The following is a 26,120-nucleotide window of genomic DNA, read 5'->3' on the forward strand; positions in this document are numbered from 1 at the left end:
TAATTTTATATCTTTCTTTATATCTTTACACTTGTAAAAACAGGATTTCTTTTTAGATCAGTGGAAAAACATGTAATAGAAACAACTTCATTCTGTTTAACCAGTCATCAAAAATATCTAGTTTTAATATCACTTGTGTAGAATGTATTTTCTGTTTGCTTTTTTATTTTATAGTGAATACTGAAGATAGTTAATAACAAGAAATGAGTTGGTTTATTCACAAATAAAGCAAATAATCTTTCAACCATCATATGGTTTCACAATTGCTATTGGCAAAATCTCCCACTGATTATTGTGGATTGGCATCGCATAGATTTCACTGAGATTTCTTCCTTCAGTGTCTAGTCAAATAATATGCATATATCAATGTAGAAAATATAATTCAGAAAATGTTCTGTTAATGTGATGAGCCTGTTCATAAAGTTCTTATCCCTCTTTGTTTGACAAATCTTTCTCAAAGTCAAGGCATTAAGAGGTTAAAGTCATAACGGAAGATAGCTGGGTGTCTTTTTCATGTTAAGAAGCTGTGATGTCTGCTTATTATTTAATTTTATGGAAAACCTTATTTGTTTTATGGTTTGGTGTTTTGCTATTTCTAGTGCACAAAATAAGGAAGAAAGAAAGCTTTTATTTGTCATTCTCCATGGAGATTTTTTTTTTAATTTTAATTTTTATACCTCTATAAATTGGCTTCTCCAGGACATTAACCTTCACATCTGGATGATGCTACTGATGAATAGAGCTGTAGGCTAAAAATTACACATTTGCAATTGTTTGTGAGGGCTGTGAAGATAAAAAACCTGAAGAGACCACAGATTTATAGCATGGAGCAGGCTGATAGTTTATAGCTCTTTCTTTATGTGTTGCCTTGTAATTATAAACTGATTACACTTTGGAAAAAAAGTCTCTGTTGTTCTCTATCCTGAATAGTAATTACTGTGTTATTGTGTTCCTCTCCATCCCTTTCTGTTGCTCTTTCTGAACGTTATCAGACCTATTTCAGGCTTTAATATAGTTTTTGTGAAGCAGAAATTACAAAATAAATATAATGGGGATGATATTTTTATGATGATGGTCATCTTTTGAATTATGTATCAGCTACTAAGTGACTTAGTGTAACTAAGTGTACATACCCATTAGATTGGAGAATGTTAAAAGAAGAGACTGACCATAACTTCTCTGAGCTACATGATCTAAGTTTTTTGTTGCATTTGAATTTCTGTTCCTACAGGTGCCCTCTCTCTATTTGATTTAATTAAAACAGAGAACATCTTTTCAGAAGATTTTTGAGAAGGAGTCAGTCTACCGTAACAGACGATAGTGCAATATGTTTTAAAAAATAAAATTCCTGTCCTGACCCCTTTGGTATTCTTATATTACACTAGATTTTGGAGCAAAATCAGAGGGGCTGTAAATCACCCTTACTTAATTGATTTGCATTGAAACTGAGCTGATTTAGGCCAGCAGTGCTTCGAGCTGCAAAATGCTCAGTCATGAAGTCAGTTGAAAATCATTAGACCAGCTTAAAAATCATCTTACTAAAGTACATTTTGACTTCTCCTTCTGTTTTTAAAACTTGGATATCCACTGAGGTCACACAAGCTTTCCACTGATTAAAAAGCTCGAAACTTATTTAAAAATGGACCAAGCTTCTTACTACCACTTTCCATCTTCTTTTTTTTTTTCCCTCCCATCATCCCAGGGCTCCAGCCTCATGGGCATGAGTTAAAAAGGCTGGGTAATACAATACTCACAATAAAAATCATCCAATCTGACAACTCTTAAGTGTAGTGCACCTCTGTCCACATTGCACACCCTTAAAGATACAAACTGGGGTGATGAGGTCAAATCCAGTAACAGTCTTATATAAATCCATTTGTCTTTCTGTTCACATTCAGCCATTCTTAATCGTCTAGGGAGTGAGGAGGGATAAATCAACAAACAGATTCGTTGGCAGAACCTGTGTTATCCAAACCTGCCGTTTGGGCTGGGCTATGGAACAAGGTGAAAGGGGAATACTTCACTGGAATGCCCCCCAGAGCTCAGTCACAAGTGAGCTCCATCCAGACGGCTGTGGTTTTGCACATGGTTGTCTGCATAGGCACTGGAGATTGCTTCATAGCATTTGCTTGGACATTTTCAGTGCAGTGGCATCTGAATACTGGATCGTAGGGTAATTCAGGTTGAAAGGGGACTCAGGAGGCCTCTAGTTCAACCTGCTGCTCAAAGCAGGCTCAGCTGTGAGGTCAGTCCGGGTTATTCATGGCTTCATCCAGTCGGGTCTTGAAAACCCCCAAGGATGTAGAGAGACTGAACAGCCTCTCTGGGCAACCTGTTCCACTGCTTGACTGTCCTCAGGGGGAGGAAGCTTTTCCTTATATCAGTCTGTACCTCTCTTATCTTAGTTTATAACCATCATCTCTTGTCCTCACGCCATGTGCCACTGTGAAGAGCCTGGCTTTGTCTTCCGAATAACCTCTGAATAAGCACTGAGGGCTGCTATTCGGTCCCCTCGGAGCCACCTCTTCTCTAGGCTGAGCAAGACCAACTCCCTCAGCCTTTCCTTGCAGGGCAAGTGCTCCTGGCCCCTGAGCATCTTGGTGGCTCTTTGCTTGAGCTCAATATGGTTTATTGATGTCTTTCTTGTACTGGGGGCTCAAAACATATTTGCATATCGACTGCAGTGGTGAAGCAGTTAACTGATTTTGAGGCTTTTGCCATCAGTCTGTAAACTAAAGGTTATGGTGCAAGCCATAACCTGATCAAGCACAGAAAGGAATAACTGCAAGAGTTATTAGCACAGCTGTTCACAAACCTATGTGGTCTACTCAAACTAGTAACAGTGACAGCTGCTTGATTCTGTCTAACTGGTTGTCTTTGCCTCTTAGTTGTGCACCTACCTCTTTCCATCCACTTTCCTGGCTCCTGGGTCTATTTCCTGAAGCTGTGATTAGCTGTTGTGCCTGAGAACGCACCGTCTCTATCTCTCATGGCAGGTCTGGAGACCAAAGTCAGCATGAGAGCCTGCTGTGACAGGCAGGAACGAAGAAACCTGTAACTATAGAGGTGTAGCTATGGCAGTTGGCCAGCAGAAGAAAATAAAGTCAGGCTTCTCTTATTGCTGGAGACAGCTAGAAGGAGTATTCCTGGTGTGGAAGTTCAGGGAGCAAAACAAAAGGGTGGATGGCAGATGGCAAGAACAGGAGAAAGGAAGCAAAGGCTTGGAAAAATGAGATCAAACTGCACTTGGTAAATTGGAACGTGAACTGCACAAGATTGTGGTGTTCTGCAGAGAAGTTTTGATTTTTCTAAAAGCTTAGCTATAACAGTAAAAAGTGTTACAAGAAGTTAGCAGGGGGAATTTCAATTTCATTCAGGAAATCAGGTGAAAAAATACTTCTGACAGGTTTTCAGTTGTTGAAATGGGCTTAGGATATTATAATGGCTATCACAGGCAGTCTTTTAAATGCAAGAATGTCATGTCCTTTTTCATTTCATTTCTGAAGTATCACAATAACCAAGCAGACATTCTCTATCTCAAGGTTACGGCAATATGTAAAAGCTACCCAACTGAAAGTTGGGTTCATATTGTCAGTGGAAATCATGGATTCAAATAAAACTTCAGGCTCAGAATACTGTTATAAGAGTATACAGTGCATTGCAGGTCTGAAACCTCATGATGCTCATAATAATTCACAGTTGGAGGTTTGCTGATATTGGTATGTAAAATATGACAATGTGAGTACATCCCTTCAAGAGAAAGCTGATGCTTTAATGGTTCTTTGCAAATTTATTACATTATTGTTATTAGTGTTACATTACATTATTACCTTATTATTATTAGCACCTGGAGGTGAGATCTGAATCCTGAGAAAGTATTTTATTCACTAAATATTTCAAGGAAAAGGTGAGTATCAAATGGCTTCATTTTATACTAAAGTCAGTGTGAGTTTGGTGTACTCAGATATTTTTAGGGAATTCATCCCCTGTGAGGAGTTACACTTGTTTCTACTGTGAATTCCAGGTGGCCCTAGGTAGAGGGGAAAGGCCCTCAAGTCCTCAGGATAGTTCTGTTTTCAGCTGTGTAAAATAATAAAACTTCAGATAGCTTGTAAAGTTTTGCGATTCAAACGTGGTTATGCAGTTAAGAATGTTTTTGATTACTTTTTAATGTTAGATATCTAAATTGTACTGTAGGAACCTTTATACTTTTCTAGGCATTGCTTATTGCTAATTAATCTAATTTAGCATGTCTCCAGAATAATTCTCAGATTTTCTGCAAAAGCTCTGACAGCATGTCTTCTACCCCTCTCCCCACCACCTCCAAAATACCACTTCCAAATATGTTTCTTCCTTCTCCCCTGCGCTATTTGTGGATAATTGCCTGATTCACACACACACACACACACACACATACACATACAGGAACAAGCAGAACAAATTGATTCTCTGTATCTGAAGCTCTGTCAATGAGGGAACTTTTTTTCCAGGAGTGTGATTATCAGGGTTTTCCCATGGAGAGGACAGGATATTTGCAACTGTAAGAATGCTGCCAGTGGAGCCCATGCAGAAAACCTGCTAAAGGAGCAAAACCCCTAATGTCCCTAATTAGCAATGAAGCCAATCAGCTCTAATCACTTTGTGATTAAAGAACTAGCTATCTTCTAGGTTGTGGGAAGAATAGTGCTTGTGGGTAAACTGTCTTCCTGCTCTACATTGAAATCCTCTTGCAGAAGCCAATTGTTTGTGTCCTGTTTGTGGCATCAAGCAGTCCATTAACTAGATGCTTAATTTTAATTTATCGTGCTTTTATTTTTATCAGGAGCTGAAGAAACAGCTTTAATTAGAATAAGAGGAAAATTACAGATTTCCATTTTGCAAATTTTCTCCTTTTGAAAATGTTATGTTTTGGCTGTGCTTGTTCAGTGATATTTCACCATTTCTAGAAAAGCACATACATAGGTTTATTTTTACAGTAATACATGATAAAATTATAGCCTATATCTCTTCAGAGCTTTTGACCCCAAGTTTTCTGTTCTGACCATCAAAAATTACTCTTCTTTTTATATAAAACTGAGAAACTGAAAGAAAAAAATTATTTAACTTTCTGTGACATTGAAGAAGTTTTCCTACTGGTTACGTTAGTGAAACTGACTTTTTTCCATATTATTTCCTATTTTTGTGATATGATAGGACTATTAAAATGGGCAACAAGGGGAAGAGAAAGTGGATAGAGTAACTGGAAAAGTTAAAGCAACATTTACTTCAGCTTTATTTTCAGCAATATTGTAAAAATTTACTATCAGGTCTTTTTACACCTTAAACTGATAGTTGTCCCTTCACTGTGGAAAAACATTCTTTCTTTCTCTTCCTTTTTGGTTACAGTTGAAAGTATCCTTGCTCTGTTTCTTTCTGAAAGAAAAAAAAGTTTATTTCCAGATCCAGACTCTGTCATGACTACTCCTATCTTGTGCTGTTCCACAAATTTTGTCTTGAAAATTTGCTACTGAGAATATCACAGAATCACAGAATGGCTGAGGTTGGAAGGGGGCTCTGGAGATCATCTAGTCCAACCCCTCCGCTCAAGCAGGGTCACCTAGAGCACATTACTCAGGATTGTGTCCAGGCAGCTTTTGAATATCTCCAGGGAAGGAGACTCCACAGCCTCTCTGAGCAACTTGTGCCAGTGCTCTGTCACCCTCCCAGTAAAGAAGTTTTTCCTCGTGTTCAGACGGACCTTCCTGTGTTTCAGTTTGTGCCCGTTGCCTCTCGTCCATAACATGCGTTATTAAATATTTATTGCAGAGACAGCTCTGATGGGATGTTACTACCCCACAGATTGCAGGCTCCAAGTCCTGCCCTCTGGTCAGCAGTCATTACCATAATTAGTTCAGATGTTGCAGTATTTTTCATGACATATCTCCGTAATTTAACCCTTGTGTCTCTGAAAAGACTCATATCAAGTAGTAGCCGTAAGTACTTAAGAGATCGATATGCTTGGATGTCACTACATTTATGCTTCCAGCAAATGCTTTCCAATTACAAGAATGGCTTTTCTTAAGCAAGGTCTTAATCAAAAGTTTGTAACTAGAGATAATGGTCCTGAGGACAAAAGTCTCTACGAGTTTCTGTTTTGAAGCTTAAACTTAAAAGCTCTCACAGTCAATGATGCTGTTGCTATGCGCTGAAAGTCCTCCGAGATTAAACGTTTACAGACAATGAATAAATTCAGTTGTTTGTACTGAATCCTTTCTCAAGCTGATAGCCATTGCTATAGACTTTGTAGCTATGTATAGAAGTCTGTGTCAGAAGCGCTCACGGCCTGTGGGGTTTTTAGACAGATGTTAGTTATTTCTACCTGTATGTGCCTAGACAATTATAGTAGCAATTTCTTCTTGGATTTAGATATTCCCATGCGCAATGTATGTTAGAAAATGCAAGTTCTGGCCGCATATCCACCGCAAGATCTGAAGTGATGCTTTTTTTAAAAAAAAAAAAAGAGAAATTCAGCCAAACATTTGGTTGTTTTTCTGTTAATTTTAGCACTCAACCATACACTGTTCTGACAGTTAAAAAAAATTTGGTATTTCCCCCAAAATTTGTGTGCTTCCTTAGCAGCCAGATTGTACATACCTAAAGGAGTGCGCTGGGCTACCAAGAGCAAGAGCGCACTAGGCTACTGAGCAGCAGGATTGAATTGCTTAGCATGTCTTGGGATCGCAGTTGTCACATGAACAGGATGCACAGCAGCAGGAATTTTCACAGGCTTTAGAGAAGATGTAGTAGGATGGAACTGACGAATGTCTCCGTGTTATTTCATTCTTTTATTTGTTGTTATTAATGACAAAATTTATGTTTATGGGTACAGAAATTCTAGGAAGAGTCAAAAAGGTTGAATGTGCCAGAATCAGTGTGTACTTCTGATTTTGAGAGTTACAGTTTGAAAAACATTTATGATATATCTTTGATCAAGTAGACCTTAGTAGTAGACCTCTCTGTGTTAGCAAATAGTAAGCAAGCTTTCTCCTTTACTTCCTTTAGTTCAGAAAAGTCAAATAAGACTTTTAGCATGTTTTACTTATAACAAACGCACTCTTTTGTGATATAAATCAATAATTTTTTTCCTGTACAACTTTGATTTGGTCAAAAATCAGACAAATAAAACCATTCCTCTTTCACAAATCAAACCTGTCATTTTTGAGGCTTAAATTCCCTCTTTTTGTAGAATTTAGGGAATGGCAATTAAATCATGGTTTTACCTTTGTAACTGAATTTTGATTGTAACTATAGAATGATGTGTGTAAAATGAAGAGCAGCAATCTTAAATCTGCCAACTTGAAACTTATTTTTCATAAATTGAACTATTAAATTCTGGATTTGTTTATTATTTACATAAATAATACAGAACAGATATTAACTACAATGTTAACAAAGTGCAATACCACAGTAACACAGATTCAAATCAACTGTATTACTTTGATATATACAAACCTTAACTCTTCTAAATGCTATACCGTACAAAATTTAAAAGAGTATGAGACTCTTGAGCAAAACTGAGATGTGAATCTCTGACTTGAGTGTCTTTTCTAAAAAAAAAAAAAAAAAAAAAAAAAAGGATAAAGCAAGATGGGACTTGAGTGCTACTTGAATGAATATGTAAATATTTAGGAAATCTGCAAAGTGCATGGAATGAATGATAGATAAAGCTTTGCTCTATCTGAAAGTAGTTTAGTCTCTTGCATAAAACCTGGGTTAAACCTAAGGAATTCTACTGTGATACCAGATTTATGAATTGCTGTGTATCCTTTCTCAGCAGTTCAAGCCTCTCTCTCTCCCTTTTATTTAAACGCCTACAATATCTTTTTTTTTTTCCTGTAGATATTTCTGGAATGGGAATGTGCTCTTAGATTGTCAGATTGTCAGACATATTCTAGCAAAAAAGTTAACAGTTAGAGATGAATGGATCTCTATCAAAGCACGTTTTCTAAAGGGCAAGAATCTTCTGATAGTATCATTAGTAATGCTCTACCTGCAGTTTCATAGCTGCAGTCTACTGATAGCAAGGACATATAACATAGTTAAATGTTATGCACATTTGCAGGTTTTGTCCCTATAATAATAATAATAATAATAATAATAATAATAATATCCCCGTTACAATAATATTTTCCTACACGGGCAGCTCCTTTGATACTAAATATTAATACCTGAAAGAAATGTTATTTATCCCACTGTAATTTTGAGACATCTTTTCTTTTACATGTGTAGTGTGGTTCTTAATGTGGTTGGCAGAAACCATATACAGTGATGACTCATAGTTCTTTGAATGCAGTCATTACTGCTAAGCCTAGCATATACATCGCAGCAAATCTTGGATTTGCAGGACACTAGTTTACACAATACTGCCACGGTTAGATGTAGTAGACTCAGTTCTAAAACGCTTGAGAGTTCTGAACATGTGTTCTCCAGCCTTTTATACGCTATTTCAAGGAGCTACAATTAAGCAATTTGAAGGCATTAACTAAAATAAACTAGGGAATTTTTTCATTCTGATAACAAAACTCAAGCTGTTGTTAGGGACTCTTAGAAAGCACAGAGATGAGGAAAAAAGAACCTTGTATTAATGGAATTTTAGTTTGTTTTTCTAACTGAAAACACACTAGTAAATGTCACACAGTTCTAAAAAAAAGCACTGTGACTAGAATTATAGTTTAACTCAACTTTGATGTATACTATTGTGTATTTGTTAAAGTGTTTTGCTGAAACTAATTTCTGATTTACTGCGAAGGTCAGGAAAAATGTTATGGTACTTCCAATGAAAAATATATGTGGGCAGGAAAAGCATTTTGAAAGTGCAATACTTTGGCATTCAAAAGACACACAAACCAAAATGCTTGTTCATCATTTAACATGACGTTGAAATAAAAATCCTGGAAAAATTGTCACTCACCTGAAGCGTTCTTTTTCCTATTTTCCTTTTACAAAGTGTTTTAAAAATGTGAGGTTTCACCCCAGTTCTGGGTAAGAAGTATTTTTAATTCCGCACATTCTTCCAGTGTTTGAAAAACTGTTTCTTACTCAGACCTTCACTAATTGGTCTTACTGTACGTTTTTGGTGAGCTGGCGTAAACAGGCATAACCTCTGAAAAGTTACACCAGGTGCAAGTTCATTAAAAAACAGAACCACATCGGCTGGTTGTTGGAGGAGCGTACACGGTCAAATTGCTTCATTTCACTATCGTTGCTTCCACATTCTCAATTTTCTTTTTGGAATGGCTTCGAAAATTTATATAATCCTTAACTTCCTCTCTAAATTGCTTCCTAAACTGGTATCATACTGTTATTGAGCAGCTGTAGGTTTTGTGAGGCTATCTTTGTGAACTAACTCACACACAAAACAAGGCTCGCTGCTACAAAGTGGCCGTTTAAAAAAAACCCCACTCAATTCCCCCACCATAAAAATACATCATCCCTTAGGTTTGAGTAACTGAACATGGTGATCTCTATTGTTACTTGTTCAGAGAGAGCAAACTCATAGGAGCCTCTCTATAAGGTGTGAGGAGAACAGCTGAATAATCAGGGAAGATTTCAATGGGAGTAACATAAGCTGCTGGTGCTTCCTGCTGAGACCGCAAAAAAGACATTTCTCAAAATTATAGTTGACAACTTTCTGAGGAAAAACTGTTGCTGCAAAGGTGGGAAGTTCTTTCAAATTCTGGCAAATAGAGAATGATCATCTCTGATCTAAAGAGTAATGGTAGCCTATTTACAAAGAATTACGATTTAGTTATTGCATGCGCAAAAAGAACTATCTCAATGCAGTAATGTTTATCTTTGGTTTTGTTTGCTTCCAAGTGAAGTTTAAGTAAAACTATTTTGTGAGCCAAATAACTGGGATAAATAATTTAGATGTGAGGAAAAAATGTGAACAGTAGCTGGGAACTGGAAAAATTTTACTAGATATCCAAAACCCCGAAAAGGTCAATGCAAGTTTGAAAAAAGCCCCAAAGAGTTATACTGATGCACTATCTGGCTTAAGACAATAATTATTCACAAACAAATATAGATAAAGAGAAGCTAATCGAATGAAAGTTATTCATCAGTAACCATTTGATCTATTATCATTTTCACAAATGATTTTTATTTTCTTTTCCTCCCCCCATGCTCCCATTGCTTGTTCTCCTACTGTTATCCCAGACAGTTTTCTCCCCTGAATTTGAGCACAGGCCATAAAAGAGCTGATTTGTCATTCAGCACATGTGAGAGGATACAGGGAAAGAGAAGAGCGGTTGGGATTGAGAAAAGGTGGGAGGAATACAAGCTCTCTGAAAGGCGTCTTTCTTCGCTGGTGACAAATGTAACTTTAGGAGACTCCTGACCCTCTTGCAGCAAGATTTCTCTGTCTGCTAAGTCAGCTATTCATGTTGCTGTGCTCTAACTGAAGGGGAAGACATGAAAGGCTTCATTTTTTCAAATGAAATGGTGTTTTTTGCCTGTGAGGCCAAATGAATTACCCTAGAAGTATGATACATAAATCAAACAATAGCAATTATAGTCTTAGGCACCATAAAATCATATGAAGGGAATTCTACAGTCAGCAGTGTTTCCCACATGAATTTTTCAAGCAAAATAAAATATTAGTCCATTGCTAAATGTATGAATAATGGCACAGAAAAGTTGTAAGTATTATCTTAATATTATGTCAGTGAAATAATGCAACTTTATGAGATGATGATGGAAAAAGTATTTTCCATTTAAGTACTGAAGACCATGACACTTTGCAATGGCTAAAAATGAGAGTTTTTGAGCTGAAATTTGTATAAGCTATACCTGAGAGTTTTCAGAGAGCTGTACAGAAATTTTCTGAGTTATTAACTTTGATCTTTGATAAACTTCGGAGTATCAGGAAAAAAAATGGTATAAGGCTTACACTGATCCCGTGTTTGAACTGAACATAAAAGGTGACCTGGACAGTTATGTTTGAATCAGTCTGAGGCAAAACAACGAATGACTGGTAATAAAGAATGAGATTAAATAAGAATAAGAATTTCTGAATAAGAAACTAGAATGGTAGAAGTCAATAGGGCTCAAATAAAAAGAACTGAAAAATAGTTGTTTCTGAAAAATGGTTTCAGAGTGGATTCATCTGGTCAAGTTTAGAAATTGATTATCTCCATTCCACCAAACTAGAACCCCACTTCCGTCTCCCAGTCATTCAGTGCACAAAACTTTTCTCAGACCCCATATCCTCAGAATACTGTTCCAGTCTCGAGCTCTTATCATCTGCTGTAGACAAAGTGTTTGACTCTAACCTTTGGTCTTAAAGGAGCATGAATTAAGATTTCAGGTAGATTCTTGACAGATTCTTGAAACTATAGAAATAATCATGAGAAATAATGTAGGTTGCACTCTACCACAAATTGCCTTAAGTGATACTAATATGAAACAGAATGACTGGAGACACCTGAATTTCCAGAAACCACAGTTTCTGGAAAAAACAAAGAACCCCAAACAAAATTTCCCTATATCACAAATTACAAAACACATATATCCATTTGCTTTATTTAGAATTTTTTTATATTCATTTTTTATATTCATAAGAGAATAATAAATAGGAACTCTTCTCTGGACTCTTTATATTGCCATGAACTCATATTCGTGCATGAATTTCATCTACATATGCCCCAAGATCACCATTAAGGTCATGGTCTCTAAAACATAGATAAGTTATGTAACATTTGTTCCTTGGTAGATTAGTCACCTGTTGAGATTGGCAACTGAAGTTTTTATTGGTTAGATAGTAGTTTTGATTGTTTTAGAATCCTCACAGGTGATATCATCACCCAAGTATGAAATCATTATTTTAACTATAGTACAGTAGTCATTATTTACTTACTATATTGTATTTTTAAGCTTTGAATAAAAATACATTTTAATTTATTGTGAAGGCTTAATTTTTCTGGAATAGTTTCCCAGAAATCTCTTTGATTCCCAGTTCACAGCTGAGGGATTGACAATGTCACCTGATTCTTCTTCACTTACAGACAATTCCCCCCAGACATTCCTTTATCCACCTAATCCACATCTCACCTTACCATTTATCTTACCCTGTCACAGCCAGCTTCCACCATCCTGAGCAGAAAGTGCAATTATTCCTGTAGTACAAGAGTTACAATAGCAAAGGGGGAAAATAAATTGTTAGAAAGGATGGAGGCAAATACTTGCGGTGGTCCAGACTGCCACTGTTGTTCTAGGAAGTGGAAGAGTGTCAGTGGCAACTCTTTCACAGGTACAAACTCCTACAGGATTTTTCCGGAGCTCACCCTAGGGTTCTGGAAACAGAATTCAAACTGGGGGAGCCAGAAACAGTTGTCACCCTACCGGGTCCGGTGATACACCCTCCCTAGCTCTTCTCTAGCTCATGTGGGAGGAAGTTATTTGCAGGTGAGAATAGATAATGACAACAGATTTTTACAGATTTGTATCTTTGTATTTTCTCTGTTGGTCAGGAAAAGTCTTGACATCTTGCTAAAATTCCCCCAGGCTTGGACTTCTCAGCATCTGAATTGGAGAGCACCATGGTGCATCTTCCTGGATTTCCTTTGTATGGAAATCAGAGGAAGAATGGTGTGAGCCCAGTTCTTGACACACTACCCCAGTGGGGGCAAGTGCCTGGGCTGAACTGCTGGGCATATCTTCTAATTCAAAAGGCATAGCAATCGGGAAAGCAATTTTTCCAGAGTATAAACTGTAGGATGAGAAATTGAAGTGGTCATTAAGAAAGCATTAAAATATTTCTGCTGTGAGATATGTGCTGTCATATTCTTTCAAGTCACCTAAGTGTGTAGAAGCATGCCTAGGAGAGCGTAGTGTCAACCTATAAATGGAAATATTATTACTTCATGAGCAGAGCTGAAGAAAAATGATAATGTCTTCCAAATGTGTGATATTATCTTTGTAGTTTCTGACTATATTTATGGTAGATGATATGCATCATTCTACAGTTATACATTAACGTTTATTTAAGGAAGTGTAATGTGATCAAATTTTGCAGTTAATTAAGCTGATAAGTTATTGTTATCTTTATAAATTATTATTTTAGAATTTTGAGAATTCTAGAATGAGAAAATGACCAGAAACCTCAAAAAGAGCACAAAAAAAATTTACTGTTTTTTCTTGGTTTATGGAATGCACAGAGACTCTTCTTGTCTATTGCCTTGCACGACTGCTAATTTTAAAATTGATAATTCTGTGTTGGTACTCACTTCTTTGTAATTAAGGAAACACATTCAGTGTTAATAAATTCATTTTTTTCCCCTGTAATTTATATCACAAAATGCTTTCTGACCCCACATCTGTGTAAACTAAAGGTGAAATGTTATATTGTGGAGGAAATTCCTACAAATCTTATGTATGTTTAAGCTACAGTGTAGTAGGGGAACACAATACTAAAATTTGTTGGCCTTTTTAATAGCTGTACCGCTTAGTACAATGTATTTGCAGAAATGTTTGCAACTTTCAGTGTTTCTTAATTTAGCATTTATTATAGAAAGAGATTCCTCCTGTCTTCTTGCCATCCCTTAGCTTTCAACATACGCATACATCTGTCTGATGGGTGAGGGGAATTGTATTTAGCTTGGCAATAAAAAGAGGTATATTTCCTCCACATTTCTCATCCTGACCATCCCATTCAGAGGATGAGGAATCTCTTGGGCGCACGTACAGGTTGCTGGTTCCTGTGAGCCTGTAGCAGCTCTGTAAATCCTATTGTGTCGTTGTTTGGCAGTCGTTGACTAGGCAGGAACAATTAAGGTAGGGCTCCCAAGCTCTACCTATGATTTACTGTTGGAAGCTAGTTCCCAAATGAAATAATTTAATAAAGTTGTAATCTAATTAATCTGCATCCCATTTATCCTCTTTTATGTCTGGGCAATGCATTTTAACTAATTGTGTAAGCTTCAGCCTGTGCAAGGAAAAGTTTTTCTATTTAGCATTTGTCTCATGCTATTTACTAATATTTTGCCAAACATTAGATAGCATGTCTTGAAAAGCATCCATCAAATTACTTGTAATCAGTCACACAAATGGGTTATATGCTTTCCTGTCTGAGTGCCCAGTATCTTTTTCAATAAGTAGTGATGTTTTTCACTAATCCCTGAGGAGAAATAAAAGTATGACATTTTTTCAGAGCTATCTATCACTCCCTGTGCTCAGGGATGTTTAAAGCACAAAATGCTACTGACTATCAGATTACAAATTTGTTCAGTTCAAAGGAGTTACCTGTTACCACTGTAATGTGACAGCAGCAAAATGCAGTGGGCAAACAAAAGAAAGACTTGTGAGTGGAGTCACTGTTTTGGTGTTTGTTTTTTTTTTTTTTTTTTTCACCTCCTTTGCATTTGCATGTTTTGCCTAAAGAAAGATCTTGCATGCAGTATATTTTCAGACATTAAAAAATTGACTTATTGAAACTTAAATACAACAAAATAGGTATATTGAACTGATAGAAGCCTGTGCTTAGAAATAAGAGGAAAACATAGAAAATGAAATATTAAAAATTAAAACATATAACATTGAAGTAAAAAAATGCTGCATACAATTTTGATTCTTTTATAAACAGTCTGAAACAATATGAATGGAAATTTTCTTATATTCATTGAGCCAACTGACCCAATGTAACTGAGCTTGACAGTAGACTTCAGTAGGGCAGATTTCACATCAGTAGTGGCAAAGCCTTCATTCTCTTTGTAAATCAAAATTCGGAGCCTTTGAAATCAGTGGCATCATTCCTGTATAGTGTAAGAGATGTGGGATTTCATGCAGATTGTCTACTTAAAAATATCATTTTCCTTCCTTTTATGTGTTAATTTTCCACTTAGTACTATCACTCCTGAAAGTAAAAGTTATCTCTAGACTTGGACGTGAATGATTAAGGTGGGCAATCCCACTAGAATCAAAATTTCATAGTGTATTGATTTTCTCTGCATTCTTTCCGTAGGAAAACTATCCTTGTGGGGAAAAGAAGACAATACATGGTTCTCAATATGAATTATAATTCACCAATAAATAATAGAAAAAGGCCTCAGAATAAGCACTGTTCAGTGTGGAGACAATGGTAAAAAATCACCTGGCAAATATTCAGCTTCTTTTCCTGACATGTTTAAATAATCTTTATCAAACAATAAATGTAGATAAAAATCAAGGTAGCCTCAAATTTGTCTAAAACAGAATGGTAGGCACCTGTAAAAATGGGCTATGAATAACAATAACCAGCTTTTAATGAAAGTCAATAAACTGGACAGAAAGATTGTAGAAGTACAAATACATATAAATATATATTTTTATATATATACACACACACACATATATATATAGGTATAACTTTTCATTGTAATGAAATGTTCTGCCCTCTTTCCCAACCCAGAGCTCAGCATACTACTGTGCATATACCTGGCACAGTGTACAATGATTAGAGGTAAAACCAGATGCCCATGTTTTTACTTGTCTTGTTTATTTAGCTGATGGATAACTGAGTCCTAATTTTACCCATCAATCTGACTGTAATCATTTATGTTCTACTGTGAATTTTCACACACACTCATGCACACATGCACACAAATAGAAGTAAACGGACTGTTTTTCTTTTTCTTCCTTAGGCTTAGAAAGAATTGCAAGAGATTCAGCCTATGAGCAAGAAGGAAAAGTTCAGTTTGTAATTGATGCTGTATATTCCATGGCCTATGCGCTACACAACATGCATAAAGATCTCTGTCCTGGATATATTGGTCTATGCCCAAGGATGAGCACGATTGATGGTAAAGAGCTACTTAGTTACATCCGAGCAGTAAATTTTAATGGTAAGTTACATGTACTCTTTTTTTTTTTCGCCGCCTCTTCTTTAAACGTTTCAGAAGTGTCAAGATGTGTTTTCTTCTATATATAGGATGCTTTCAGGCACACTGTAAAATACAGAATTAGAAGCAGTTCTCTTTTAATCAGAAGTGTGAGTTTTTCCACCTGCTTTGAAACCTCAAGTGTATTTTTCATCTTAACATTAAGCTGCTCCCAAAAGAGGCAGATGTTAAAAATAAGAATCTGTCAATCAAAACATTCCAGTGAAAAATTGCTAGTGTAGAAACAAGTTGAGGTCTCGTGCAGTCCTACGGACAGATTAGAATCCTTTGGCAAAGGTTGCTCGTGTGTTCCTTAGAGAATGAATTGAAAAAATGGCCTTTTGAAAACTGCCTTATTCTGAAATTACTGTTAAACAATTTCCCTACAAAAGTGAGTAGTGTGCAGTTTGCTTTCAGCTTGCGTGTTTAAATCTCAATTAAAAGACTCACTTGCACTTCCAGGTTCTTTTCTGTGTCATTGTTATTTGATTCAGTGATTTAGTCAGCTTTAACACAAGCACAATATATATTTTTAAACTACACTGCATAATAATCTGTGCAGCTGGGATCTGCCTGCTGGGGAAATGCGGCTACTGTGCTTATGTTGTTAACAGTAGAAGCCAATAAAGAACAGGCTTAATTTATGAACATTAAATTGTAAAGGATAGAACATACTCGACAGTGAAATGAAGTTGCTGAAAATTTACAATATTTCATGAAAGTCATAATTATTGTAGATCGAATTTGCCATTATTTTACAAAGAAATTAAACAGTGTTATTTGCCGTATATTTTATTCTCTGCTTGGCAGTAATTCATGTTCCAGACACGCCTCCTAAGTATACAAAGAGAAAGACTGCCTATCACAATTCACTCCAGTGACCTCAGCTGCCAGCCTTTTTGAAATAAAGCACAAGGTCATTTTGAATTTAGCTTCCAAGTAAAAGCTTTTTTTGCTTTAGGTAATGTACCAGACCATTTGGTTGATATAAATGTTGGCTGTAGTTTGCAGTTTTTTCCTCTTCTAAACCTTTTTTCTTCCTATGAAATTTTCATGAAAAGGGAATCCCTGTCTCCAGGAATATAAAGACAGAGGGAGTTTACATGATTCTTTAGTCATTTTAAAGGCAACCTGGAGCAAAATATGTATCTGGCAAACGAGGAATGTTGTTACAGTGACAAAGGTAGGCAGCATTTTGTAAGGTTTCCAGTGATAATTATCTACATTTCCAGTAGATATTCTTCTCAGTCCATGTTGTTAAAGCATAAAGACAGTGATCTGTTTTCATTTGGTTGGCATGAAAGTTCAACATAAAAAGATAAGCTGTAAATTTTATATGAAGCCTTTATCTCTCTAATGATTGTTGTATTTCATCAATACCTGTCACGAATTCTCTGGCTGACTGCAACTATTGCAGCAAACAAGGGAAGATGAAAGAGAAGGAGAAAACAATCTGGACACTGATGAAAATGTATCTGTTTTTAAACTAGTGATTTATTAAATGAGAGTAAAAGGAAAAAAAAAGAAACATTTCTGTGAAGTCAACTTTCTGTCTCTTGGGATACATTAAGTCTTCCCTGTATTGTGCTAGTCAACATTATGTACTGGTGTACCAAATGTTTTTTTATATCACATGCTCAAATATTTATTTTTTGGGGGTTGTGCACTAGGAGGCATCATCTGAGGACAGTATTTAACTGCATGCCTTTTCTCATTAATCTCAAATTTCCGTTCCTCAGGACAGCACTGTAGTTGTGTCTGTCTTGGTTTCCAGAGGTGGATATAGGTTGCTAGACCTCATGTGCTGGGAGCTAATGGTGATGGTATGCGTCAATTTTCACATGAGCCCTTGGATCAGTGATTAATAGTGTAGTGTATTAAAAGTGAACGGATACATGAAAGGAAAACCCTGGTGTACAGCCATTCAGGGTAGGATTTTTCTGTCCTAATCTTAGTCACGGAACCATAGAATAGTTGAGGTTGGACAGCACCTCTGGTGATTGCCTACTCCATCCTCCTGCTCAAAGCAGGGTCAACTACGCCAGGTTGTTCAGTGCTGTGTACAGTCAGGATTTGAACATCTTCAAGGATGGAAATTCCTCCAACAGCCTCTCTGAATAACCTGCTCCAGTGTATGACCACTGCTACACTAAAAAAGTTCTTTCTTATGTTTAAATGGCATTTCCTGTATTTCGGTTTGTGCCTATTGCCCCTTGTCCTTTCACTGGTCACCAATGCGGAGAGTCTGTCTCCATCTTCTTTACTCCCCCCATCAGATATTTATGCAAAGATCCCCCTGAGCCTCTTCCAGGCTGAACAGTCCCAGCTCTCTCAGCTTCTCCTCCTATGTCAGATGCTCAGAGTCGTTAATCATCTTCCTGAGTCTTTGCTGGACTCACTGCAGTCTATCTGTGTCTCTTTACCAGATTGCTATTTAGGAGGAGATTACTCATGGCGAAGACAATAAGTCCTGCCTTTCTCGTTCCAACATATGGTATAGAGGATGAAGGAAGGAAAGAATGACCGGTGTTGTATTTTTATGATTTAGAACCATGGAACATGGCCTCTGTATCTGAAGTTTTGCTTACCTTTATAAAATTCTCCAATATTCTTGATATAATAAAAAGTAATATCAAAAGCTGTGGAAAAAATATTCAAAAGTTTAGAAGCTGTGAGCGGTGCTATTGCATGTTTCCTTCATCCAGGGTTCCACTGCTTTCATATATATGCCTTGCTGCGACAGCTGGCAGAATTAAGCCCCTATTCCACAAGACAATAGTGATTTCTAATACTGATAAATAACTGGTATTTTATCAGATCCTCAGAGATGCTGAGCCAAATTCCCACCTCTCTTAATTCCATATATCGCTCTTATCCAACATAGTATTGAGTCGATACAACTACCATTAATGTGCTGTCGCATTCAACTCAGTAGGTTTCATATCACAAAGTATGACCTGTATTGCGAAGGACACCTTTCTGTCATATGGACAGAGCCTTTGAAAGGGGAAGAAACATACATATTTCTGTTCACTGGAGTATTTTTTTTCGGCTTTGATTACGAGTAATCACTTTTAAATTTGCTTACTTTTGTTTACTCTGTTTTTATTTGAAGAAGATTTGTTACCCTGAAGGATTAATCTCTGTAATATTTTGTGACACCCTCATGACTGAAGGGTGGTCATAACCATCAAGGCACTCTGTACTGATATAATTGCTAAGACATTTGTTTCTGCTTAGATATATTTCTACCGATTCTAAATTAAATGCAGAATATCTCACAATTCAGCATGATTTTGAAGGGGACAGCACTTCTACATTTGTGGTAAGATTGAAGAAATTTGTTTGTACATGAGATTTGGGTTATTGCCTACTGTAGTTTTCTATTTTATTATTGCCTATGTTTTTCCTAAGATAGCTAATGATTGTGTGTAGAAAACAATTTCTTTTCGTTTGTAATGAGCAGTTTAATCATCATTTTCATTTCACAGGGAAGGGAGCTCTAAGGTGTAGAATCATGTGTATGTTCTGACAGATGTACACAGCCGCCCGTTCTGTACAAGGAAATTAAGAGTTTATAAACAACAGGAAAGTGTAAAGATTCTCATTTCCAAGCCAGTGTGTTGAGACGCAGCATATTTAGTTCCCTGTGTTCTTTTGGGCACTGCTGGTAGACCGTAACCAGCCCTTTCTGGCTATTTGATGAAAGAGTATTTAGAGCTTTCAGAAGTTTCCTGCTTCTACTTTTCTTCCACCGCTTTGTTTTTGCTTGGCAAAAAGTATATATGTTGTCAGTTTATTTTATTTTTTTTAATAGAGGTGCGACATTTGAAAATTGTTCCCTGCCATTATTATAGTCAAACAAAATGAGGTATATATGTGAAATTGGTGTTTAATGTTTAAAATTATTGAAAACAAATAGTTTTTCTCTTAATTAGGTTTATAAATGATGTGCACAATTGTGTAGTTGTGGCATGATACAATTTCATCTTGCATCACATTTCTCCAGCATTCTCACTCGATATGACTTCATTATTCTGCCTACAAAACAAGGAGAGGTTTTCTAACGATTTTTATCCTGAGACATGCTGAATGTTTCATGAGAAGTACTAATCATTTTTAGAAACAGGACTTGAACGTGCATTCATGTTGGCTGAAGATATTTCAAAGATTGATTTTGTTTTTTAATTTTTTTTTTTAATAAAGAGATCTAGTTATGTAATTCTCTCCTTTGACCCTGGACGAAGGAAAAATTATAAGACTCACAAAGTGGATGCAATGCTATTTCTTGAGAAGGGATAAAACATGGAGAGATTAGATTGATCACTGTCCTCCTCCACAGTTGTCCCGCTACAAAAGTAAAGATCAAAATTTGTGGCTGAATACCAGAGGTAAAGGTCATACAGATTTACCTTTGTGTATATATATGTACACATTAAGAGATTATAACAATTTCAGGCATAAATATCTAGAAAATTTCAAAAACTTTAACACAATTTATTTACAGACATTACAGTGCAAGTCTTTCACATAATCTTTAAGGTAAGGGCAGAATTTGACCTATATTCTCACACATGCAAACAGACATCCTGTTTGCTTTCATGGGCTACTCATGCTGCGGGGGAACAGAGAAATTGCTACTCTGACTTCCTCTGAGGTGTGCCGTGAAAAGAAAGAAGGGAGCAGAGAACAGGTGGAAGCGCCGACTCTGCTGGCATTATCTAGGTAAATGCTATCTGCTGCTGCTAGAGGTCTTTGGAGCATTATTCCCCCTTATGACTGAAGAAGAGACTCAGGAAATATATTCCGTCTCTGGATTTGCAATCTTTTCTCTGGTCTTATCTGTGACGAAGTAAAGCAATAGCTTCACTTGCTGGGGTTTTATGATACAGGTCTACAATAACACTGGAACAGTTTGGCCAGGAAGGTTGTGGAGTTGCCATCCTTGAAGATAATCAAAACCACCTGGACACGGTCCTGGTCAATCTGCTCTAGCTAACTCTGCTTGAGCATGGGAATGGACTGGATGATCTCCAAAAGTCCCTTCCAACCTCAGTGATTCTGTGTTTTTATAGCCTTTACTGGATATGAAAAAAAGCAGAAGTAGATCATACACCTTTTCTATATGTTAAATGAATACATGCTATCCTTATTCTATTCTTCTAGCACTAATTTCGTAGTTGGAGTGGACCAGTAAACAAACATCTCTATTAATTTAGATGTTGAATGTAATAATTGAATAAACGCCTTTGAGAAAAGATTAATTTTGGCTGCACACACAGAGACACACATGCACACATGCAGCATCAGTCCTATTTAAAATGCAAATATGCAAAATTTCCATCGGAAAAATAGGAAAGATACTAGAGAACGAGGACATAAGAACACAGGCTAATAGGCAAGCTCAAAACAGCACCTATACAGAATTAATATCTTTAATAATCATTATACATTGTAATATTTTTTTCTCAGAAAACAATATCTGTAGAGGACATCATTAAAAATAAAACAAAAGAAAAACAAACAGGGAGAGGAGTTTCTCTTGGAGAGTTTTTAAGCCTTCAGAAAATCATTTTTGTGGAATCACCTGTTTACACAATTCATCTGCCACTGCTCTCGTTTGAAGTTGCTAAGACATCAACCTGAATCTCAAAACTCTCCTGACTTAATATTCAGCTCAGTCTCTATTTTAAACATTTTCCTGATACCTTTCTATTCTTCCACGGAGTACAAAATTTACATTTTCAAATCATTATTTATCATTAAAACAGAAGCTTTAAAATCGTTCCCTTTTGAGATTGACTTATTTTGACTTTTTTTAAGGCATTAAGCACAATAGAATTAAGCGTCCAACTAAAAACGTATGGGAGCTATGCTCCTAACTCAGATTTTTTTAAAATACAACTCTCAAATCTATAGCTACCAATAGAGAGAGAGAGAGAAAAAAACTTTTTGAAATAGTTCAAGTTAGGACCATCAGTGTTTTTTAAAGCTATGAGTTCTTACTGGCAGTTCATCATTTAGCAGTTTGTACTGTCAGAAACGCTTAACATCTTAAGATGCCACTCGTACCATATTCTAATAGAGTTAAAATAGCTTTGTATAATGAGATAGCAACAGATAGATAAATAGAGCAAATAGAGACAAACAAGATAAAAATGAGTTATGAAGGGCTGAACGCTGCTGACCTTGCTACTAGAAATCATTGTGGTTGCTACCCCAGTAAAACTAATCTGTACTCTTCTGAAAAAACAAAAATATAGCTATCAGCTGCAGAAGTGGTAGTGGAAGGGGGATGTCTACCATACCTTTAGAAAGATCTGTGACATTTGCTCTGTCGTTAAGTTTAGCGCATGAAACGATTAATTTATTTTTTTTGAAAGTCGTAGTTTTAACAGAGGAATATTTGAAAACATGGCTAAACTTAAACTAACATAGGCCTGAATGCAATAAAATCACAGGATTTTTAGATACTTCTTTCTTTCTTTCTTTTCACATTTTTTTATTGTGCTTTCGGAGGTGTCTAATTTGGCTTGTGAAAGCATGGGCACTATGGCAGTCTGTAATAAAGAATCCTAATGGCCAGTTTCCCATGTCTTTATGCTAAATTGAGAAAGCAGTAGTTGTATCTCTTAATGTCTTATTGGGGATGAGCAGGGGATGATTTCAATTGAATCGTGCTTTTGCGTGCTAATTATTTTAACGGAATTAATCCAGCTGGCTGTACAAGTGACAAAAGTTGCTCAGTGGTCCGAATCACTCTTAATAGGCTTAAGAAACGTACAGTTATAATGTAAGCTGGCATAGCAGGCAAAGTTTAGAAGTGCTGTGATTCTCAGGTACCTCATGAATCCGTTTGATTTAAATCCGAGCTTATGAAAATTCTGGATGTGAAATTAGAAGGTAGACCCTAAAAAGAAGTCTATTTTATAGTTACGTTCTTGCTTATATACAGACCTGAAGGACTGATTAGTTGAGGAGTATTTATGCTCCACATACAGAATTTATAATGTGATATGTGACTGAGGTCAGTTCTCTGTCTTCCTGAAGAAGGTCTAGTTCATAATATATTTTAATAAATTGTATGCAGAGGAAAGTGATGAAAGATTTACCCTTATTACTCAAAGAAAGTTGAATTGTATCTCCTGATAGGTGCAGGATATATAGACATGTTAGAGTAGTTTTCTCATACGATCAAATTAAAAACTCCAGCTAAAGTTAGTGAAAGAGCAGTTAAAACTAACCTTTGCTGCTCCGAGCAAAAAGATATCTGAGTACAAAGAAACTGAATCCATAACCTGTCTTTTTTCCACCCTTTTTTTTTTAATCAGTGTGAGAAATGACGCAGTTGTGGTTCTGCATGATATGAAGCAGAAATACTTACTATCTTTATTACCAAGAAGGTGGCCTGTCACATATTTTGAGAAGAAACTAACTGCTAGCGAGCTTCCTAGCTTAAATGTTCAAATTGAAAAGCTTCTCTTAAATCCATCCAATCACATAAGAATGGCTATACAAGTTATTAATCTTTCCACATATTAATTTATGGCGTGTTTGGTAAGACAACAGTTCTGCAAGACAGCAGGACAGTCATAAGGGGAAATAAATCCTTTTTTTTTCAGTACCTTTGAAACAGAATAGTATGAGTCTCACTCGTTCTTCTAAAACACCCTTTACTTATGAAATGAAATAAGGACTTTAAAGAACAGCAGTGTAAAAAAGAAATGAGGATTTTGTGAGGGATCTTTGGTAGTATAAAAAAGCCTCAATAATAGTTCATTCACATAAAACGTGATGTAACTAGTGTTAGTTGATAAGTGACTAACTCAAAATAGAGGCATTCTTCGTGGAGATTGTTGTCCGTAAAATTATCTTGACAAATCTTTGATTCTCATCTGAAGAGGAAAGCAGCGATCTCTCAATATTAAACAGAATGACAGAGAAATCAGGTAGGCTTAATTCTGTAGGGCAGCAATTACACTGAGGAGAGAATAAATTTATAATTAACAGACATTACCTGTGTTATCAGACAGTGCTATTTAGTTTGGCTGCTTTAGGGACGTGTAGGATTTGCCAGCAGTCACCTGAGTAAGGCAATATTGGATTCCCCAGCAAGTTAGATGCGTTACACCTTGTTACCAGATGTGATTTTAAGCAAAAACAAATGAGGAGAATCCTACCAAAGTAAATGAGTCTTCCGAGAGGGAGGTGATGGGATTCAGTTCATTCCTCACAGGCAGAAAGATATTTCACTCAGTTTCAGTAGCTAGTAAAGTCTAAAAGTAAATGTCTAAGTTCTCCAAATAACTAATGGGGAAAGGCTGATGCCTCTAAAGGCAACCAGGGAGAGAGCCTATCTGTTAGCATTTAGGCACCATAGCAACTCATACTTCTGTATTTTTTACTGTGAGAAGCTATGAGTCAGAGAGATTTTTCTCAAAGGCTGGTTAAAGCATTTCTAATAATATGAAAGATTAACTATGTTGAAGATAGTTTATCTCAGAAGCTGCTCTAATTTACTCCAGCAGAGGAAGCGTTTGCTTGTATTCCTGAGAATTAAGGTGTCCAATCATTTTGGCTACACTGCAGGTTGAGTCTTATGCTGAATAGCTTAGACCCAAAATGTTGCTCCCCATAGTCTTAGCTAAAGCTCTTCCTGCTAAGCCTGAAATAAAATGGTTTCGATGTACAAATTCCCGAGGCTTTCTATTTTAAATAGAGAGACTGGCTTTCTCAATTCTCCTGTTATATATCATCACAACTGAACATTTGATAGTTAAAAGCAAAATAGTTCGTAGTAAAGATTTTAGTTGCAATTCTGTGGCTTCTGTGCGCAGCACATGATCCAGGTGATGATGCATTAGTGAGTTTTTCACCTTAACATTTTTCAATGTTTGCTAATTTTTTTAGGTTATAATGTTTTTATAACTTTTATAATTACATTAGCATTTAATCACAAAATGAGTTTTGAATATAGGAAATACAGAATACTCTTTATTATTCATTGTTCTTGGAAGCCTAAATTCTTTAAAGCCCAGCCATAGGCACCTACACAGCTAGATGGATTTGAAAATGGTGCTTCTCTCTATAAGTTACAGCTTTATTAACGAATGATCGGCTTGACGGCTACTCTGCTTGAATATAGTTTTATTTGCTAGTAGCTGACCTTTTTTTGTAAAGGTAAGATTAATAGAATAGTCTCAGCTACATGTCATGGTACAAAAATTTGGATGTTTTTAACTACTGCATCAACATTTCCAGACCACAGATAGTTTCTTCCTTGACCCACCAAATACAGTGGGTGAGACTTATATCCAGTAGGATTAACTTTGATGTGGATTTGCTGAAATTTTAAGAGTTCATCTTAGGGGTAATAGGGTGTGATTCAATCCTTCTATGTAAATGGGAAGAAGTTTATGTCTCTGAAGATTCCAGAAAGCAATTAGAAATATTTAATATAGCAACTCTGTTTTGAGAAGATGGTTGAAACACTGGTGCCTCCTTCCCCCAGCTTCTTTTTATTGGCCTAGGTTGAGAACATTCACTCAAGAAATAAAGGACTTGGGTTTTAAGCCTTCTTTAACCCAAAGGAAACTGAAACCGTGTTCCGGAAGCACGCCTTAAACAAGTATAGGGCATGGCTAGGAGAATGTTCTTTAGTTGTGTCATATTTGGGTCATTGTAGAGCTAGGAATGCAAGACTTCCTGGAAGTCCTACTGAAATGGACTCTCAATATCCATGTACATAGTACCTCCCTCCTCATTTTCAGAAAAGAGTATAGTAGCAAATAAAATGCAGAAGGTGTTCCTCATGCCAAAAACCACAAAGACATAGGTAAGTTTTGGAACAGATCCTACAGAAAATTAAGATACTAAGAGAGACACCCTTGCCTGAGCTGAGACAACCAAGCTGTAAAGAGTTCTAAAGCATTTTGCAGATGCAGTTTAGACATAATCTATAGTCACTTTTGGAAGCAGCAGGGTAATATATATTACCAAACAAACGCCTCTCTGCTAATGCTACTTAAAATGGCAGTTTCGAGCATGTCATGTTTCATTCCTGCTAAGACTGGGAGTAGATAGTCTTTAACAACTTTTTCCAAACAACTTACAGAAAAAGAGAAGTAAACTTAGGGCCACAATCTGAAATGGAGGAAATCAGGGGGAATTATCCTTTTAGTTGTGAATAGAAATGAGCCTGAACTGCTTTAAGAAAGTGTGTAATTG

General features: G+C 36.4%; 1 protein-coding gene across 4 annotated transcripts in view; it reads left to right on the forward strand.

Moving 5' to 3' along the window:
* GRM8 (glutamate metabotropic receptor 8) overlaps positions 1 to 26,120 on the forward strand; it is a 345,111-nt gene that overhangs the window by 195,948 nt on the left and 123,043 nt on the right. For all 4 annotated transcript variants that reach the window (XM_009686395.2, XM_009686397.2, XM_068931743.1 and 1 more), the window contains exon 7: positions 15,657 to 15,857. In XM_009686395.2, the coding sequence (XP_009684690.1) occupies positions 15,657 to 15,857 (201 nt within the window). The remainder of the gene's footprint in view (positions 1 to 15,656; positions 15,858 to 26,120) is intronic.

Source organism: Struthio camelus, chromosome 1 (genome assembly GCF_040807025.1).
Source record: "Struthio camelus isolate bStrCam1 chromosome 1, bStrCam1.hap1, whole genome shotgun sequence".
NCBI classification, from domain to species: domain Eukaryota; kingdom Metazoa; phylum Chordata; class Aves; order Struthioniformes; family Struthionidae; genus Struthio; species Struthio camelus.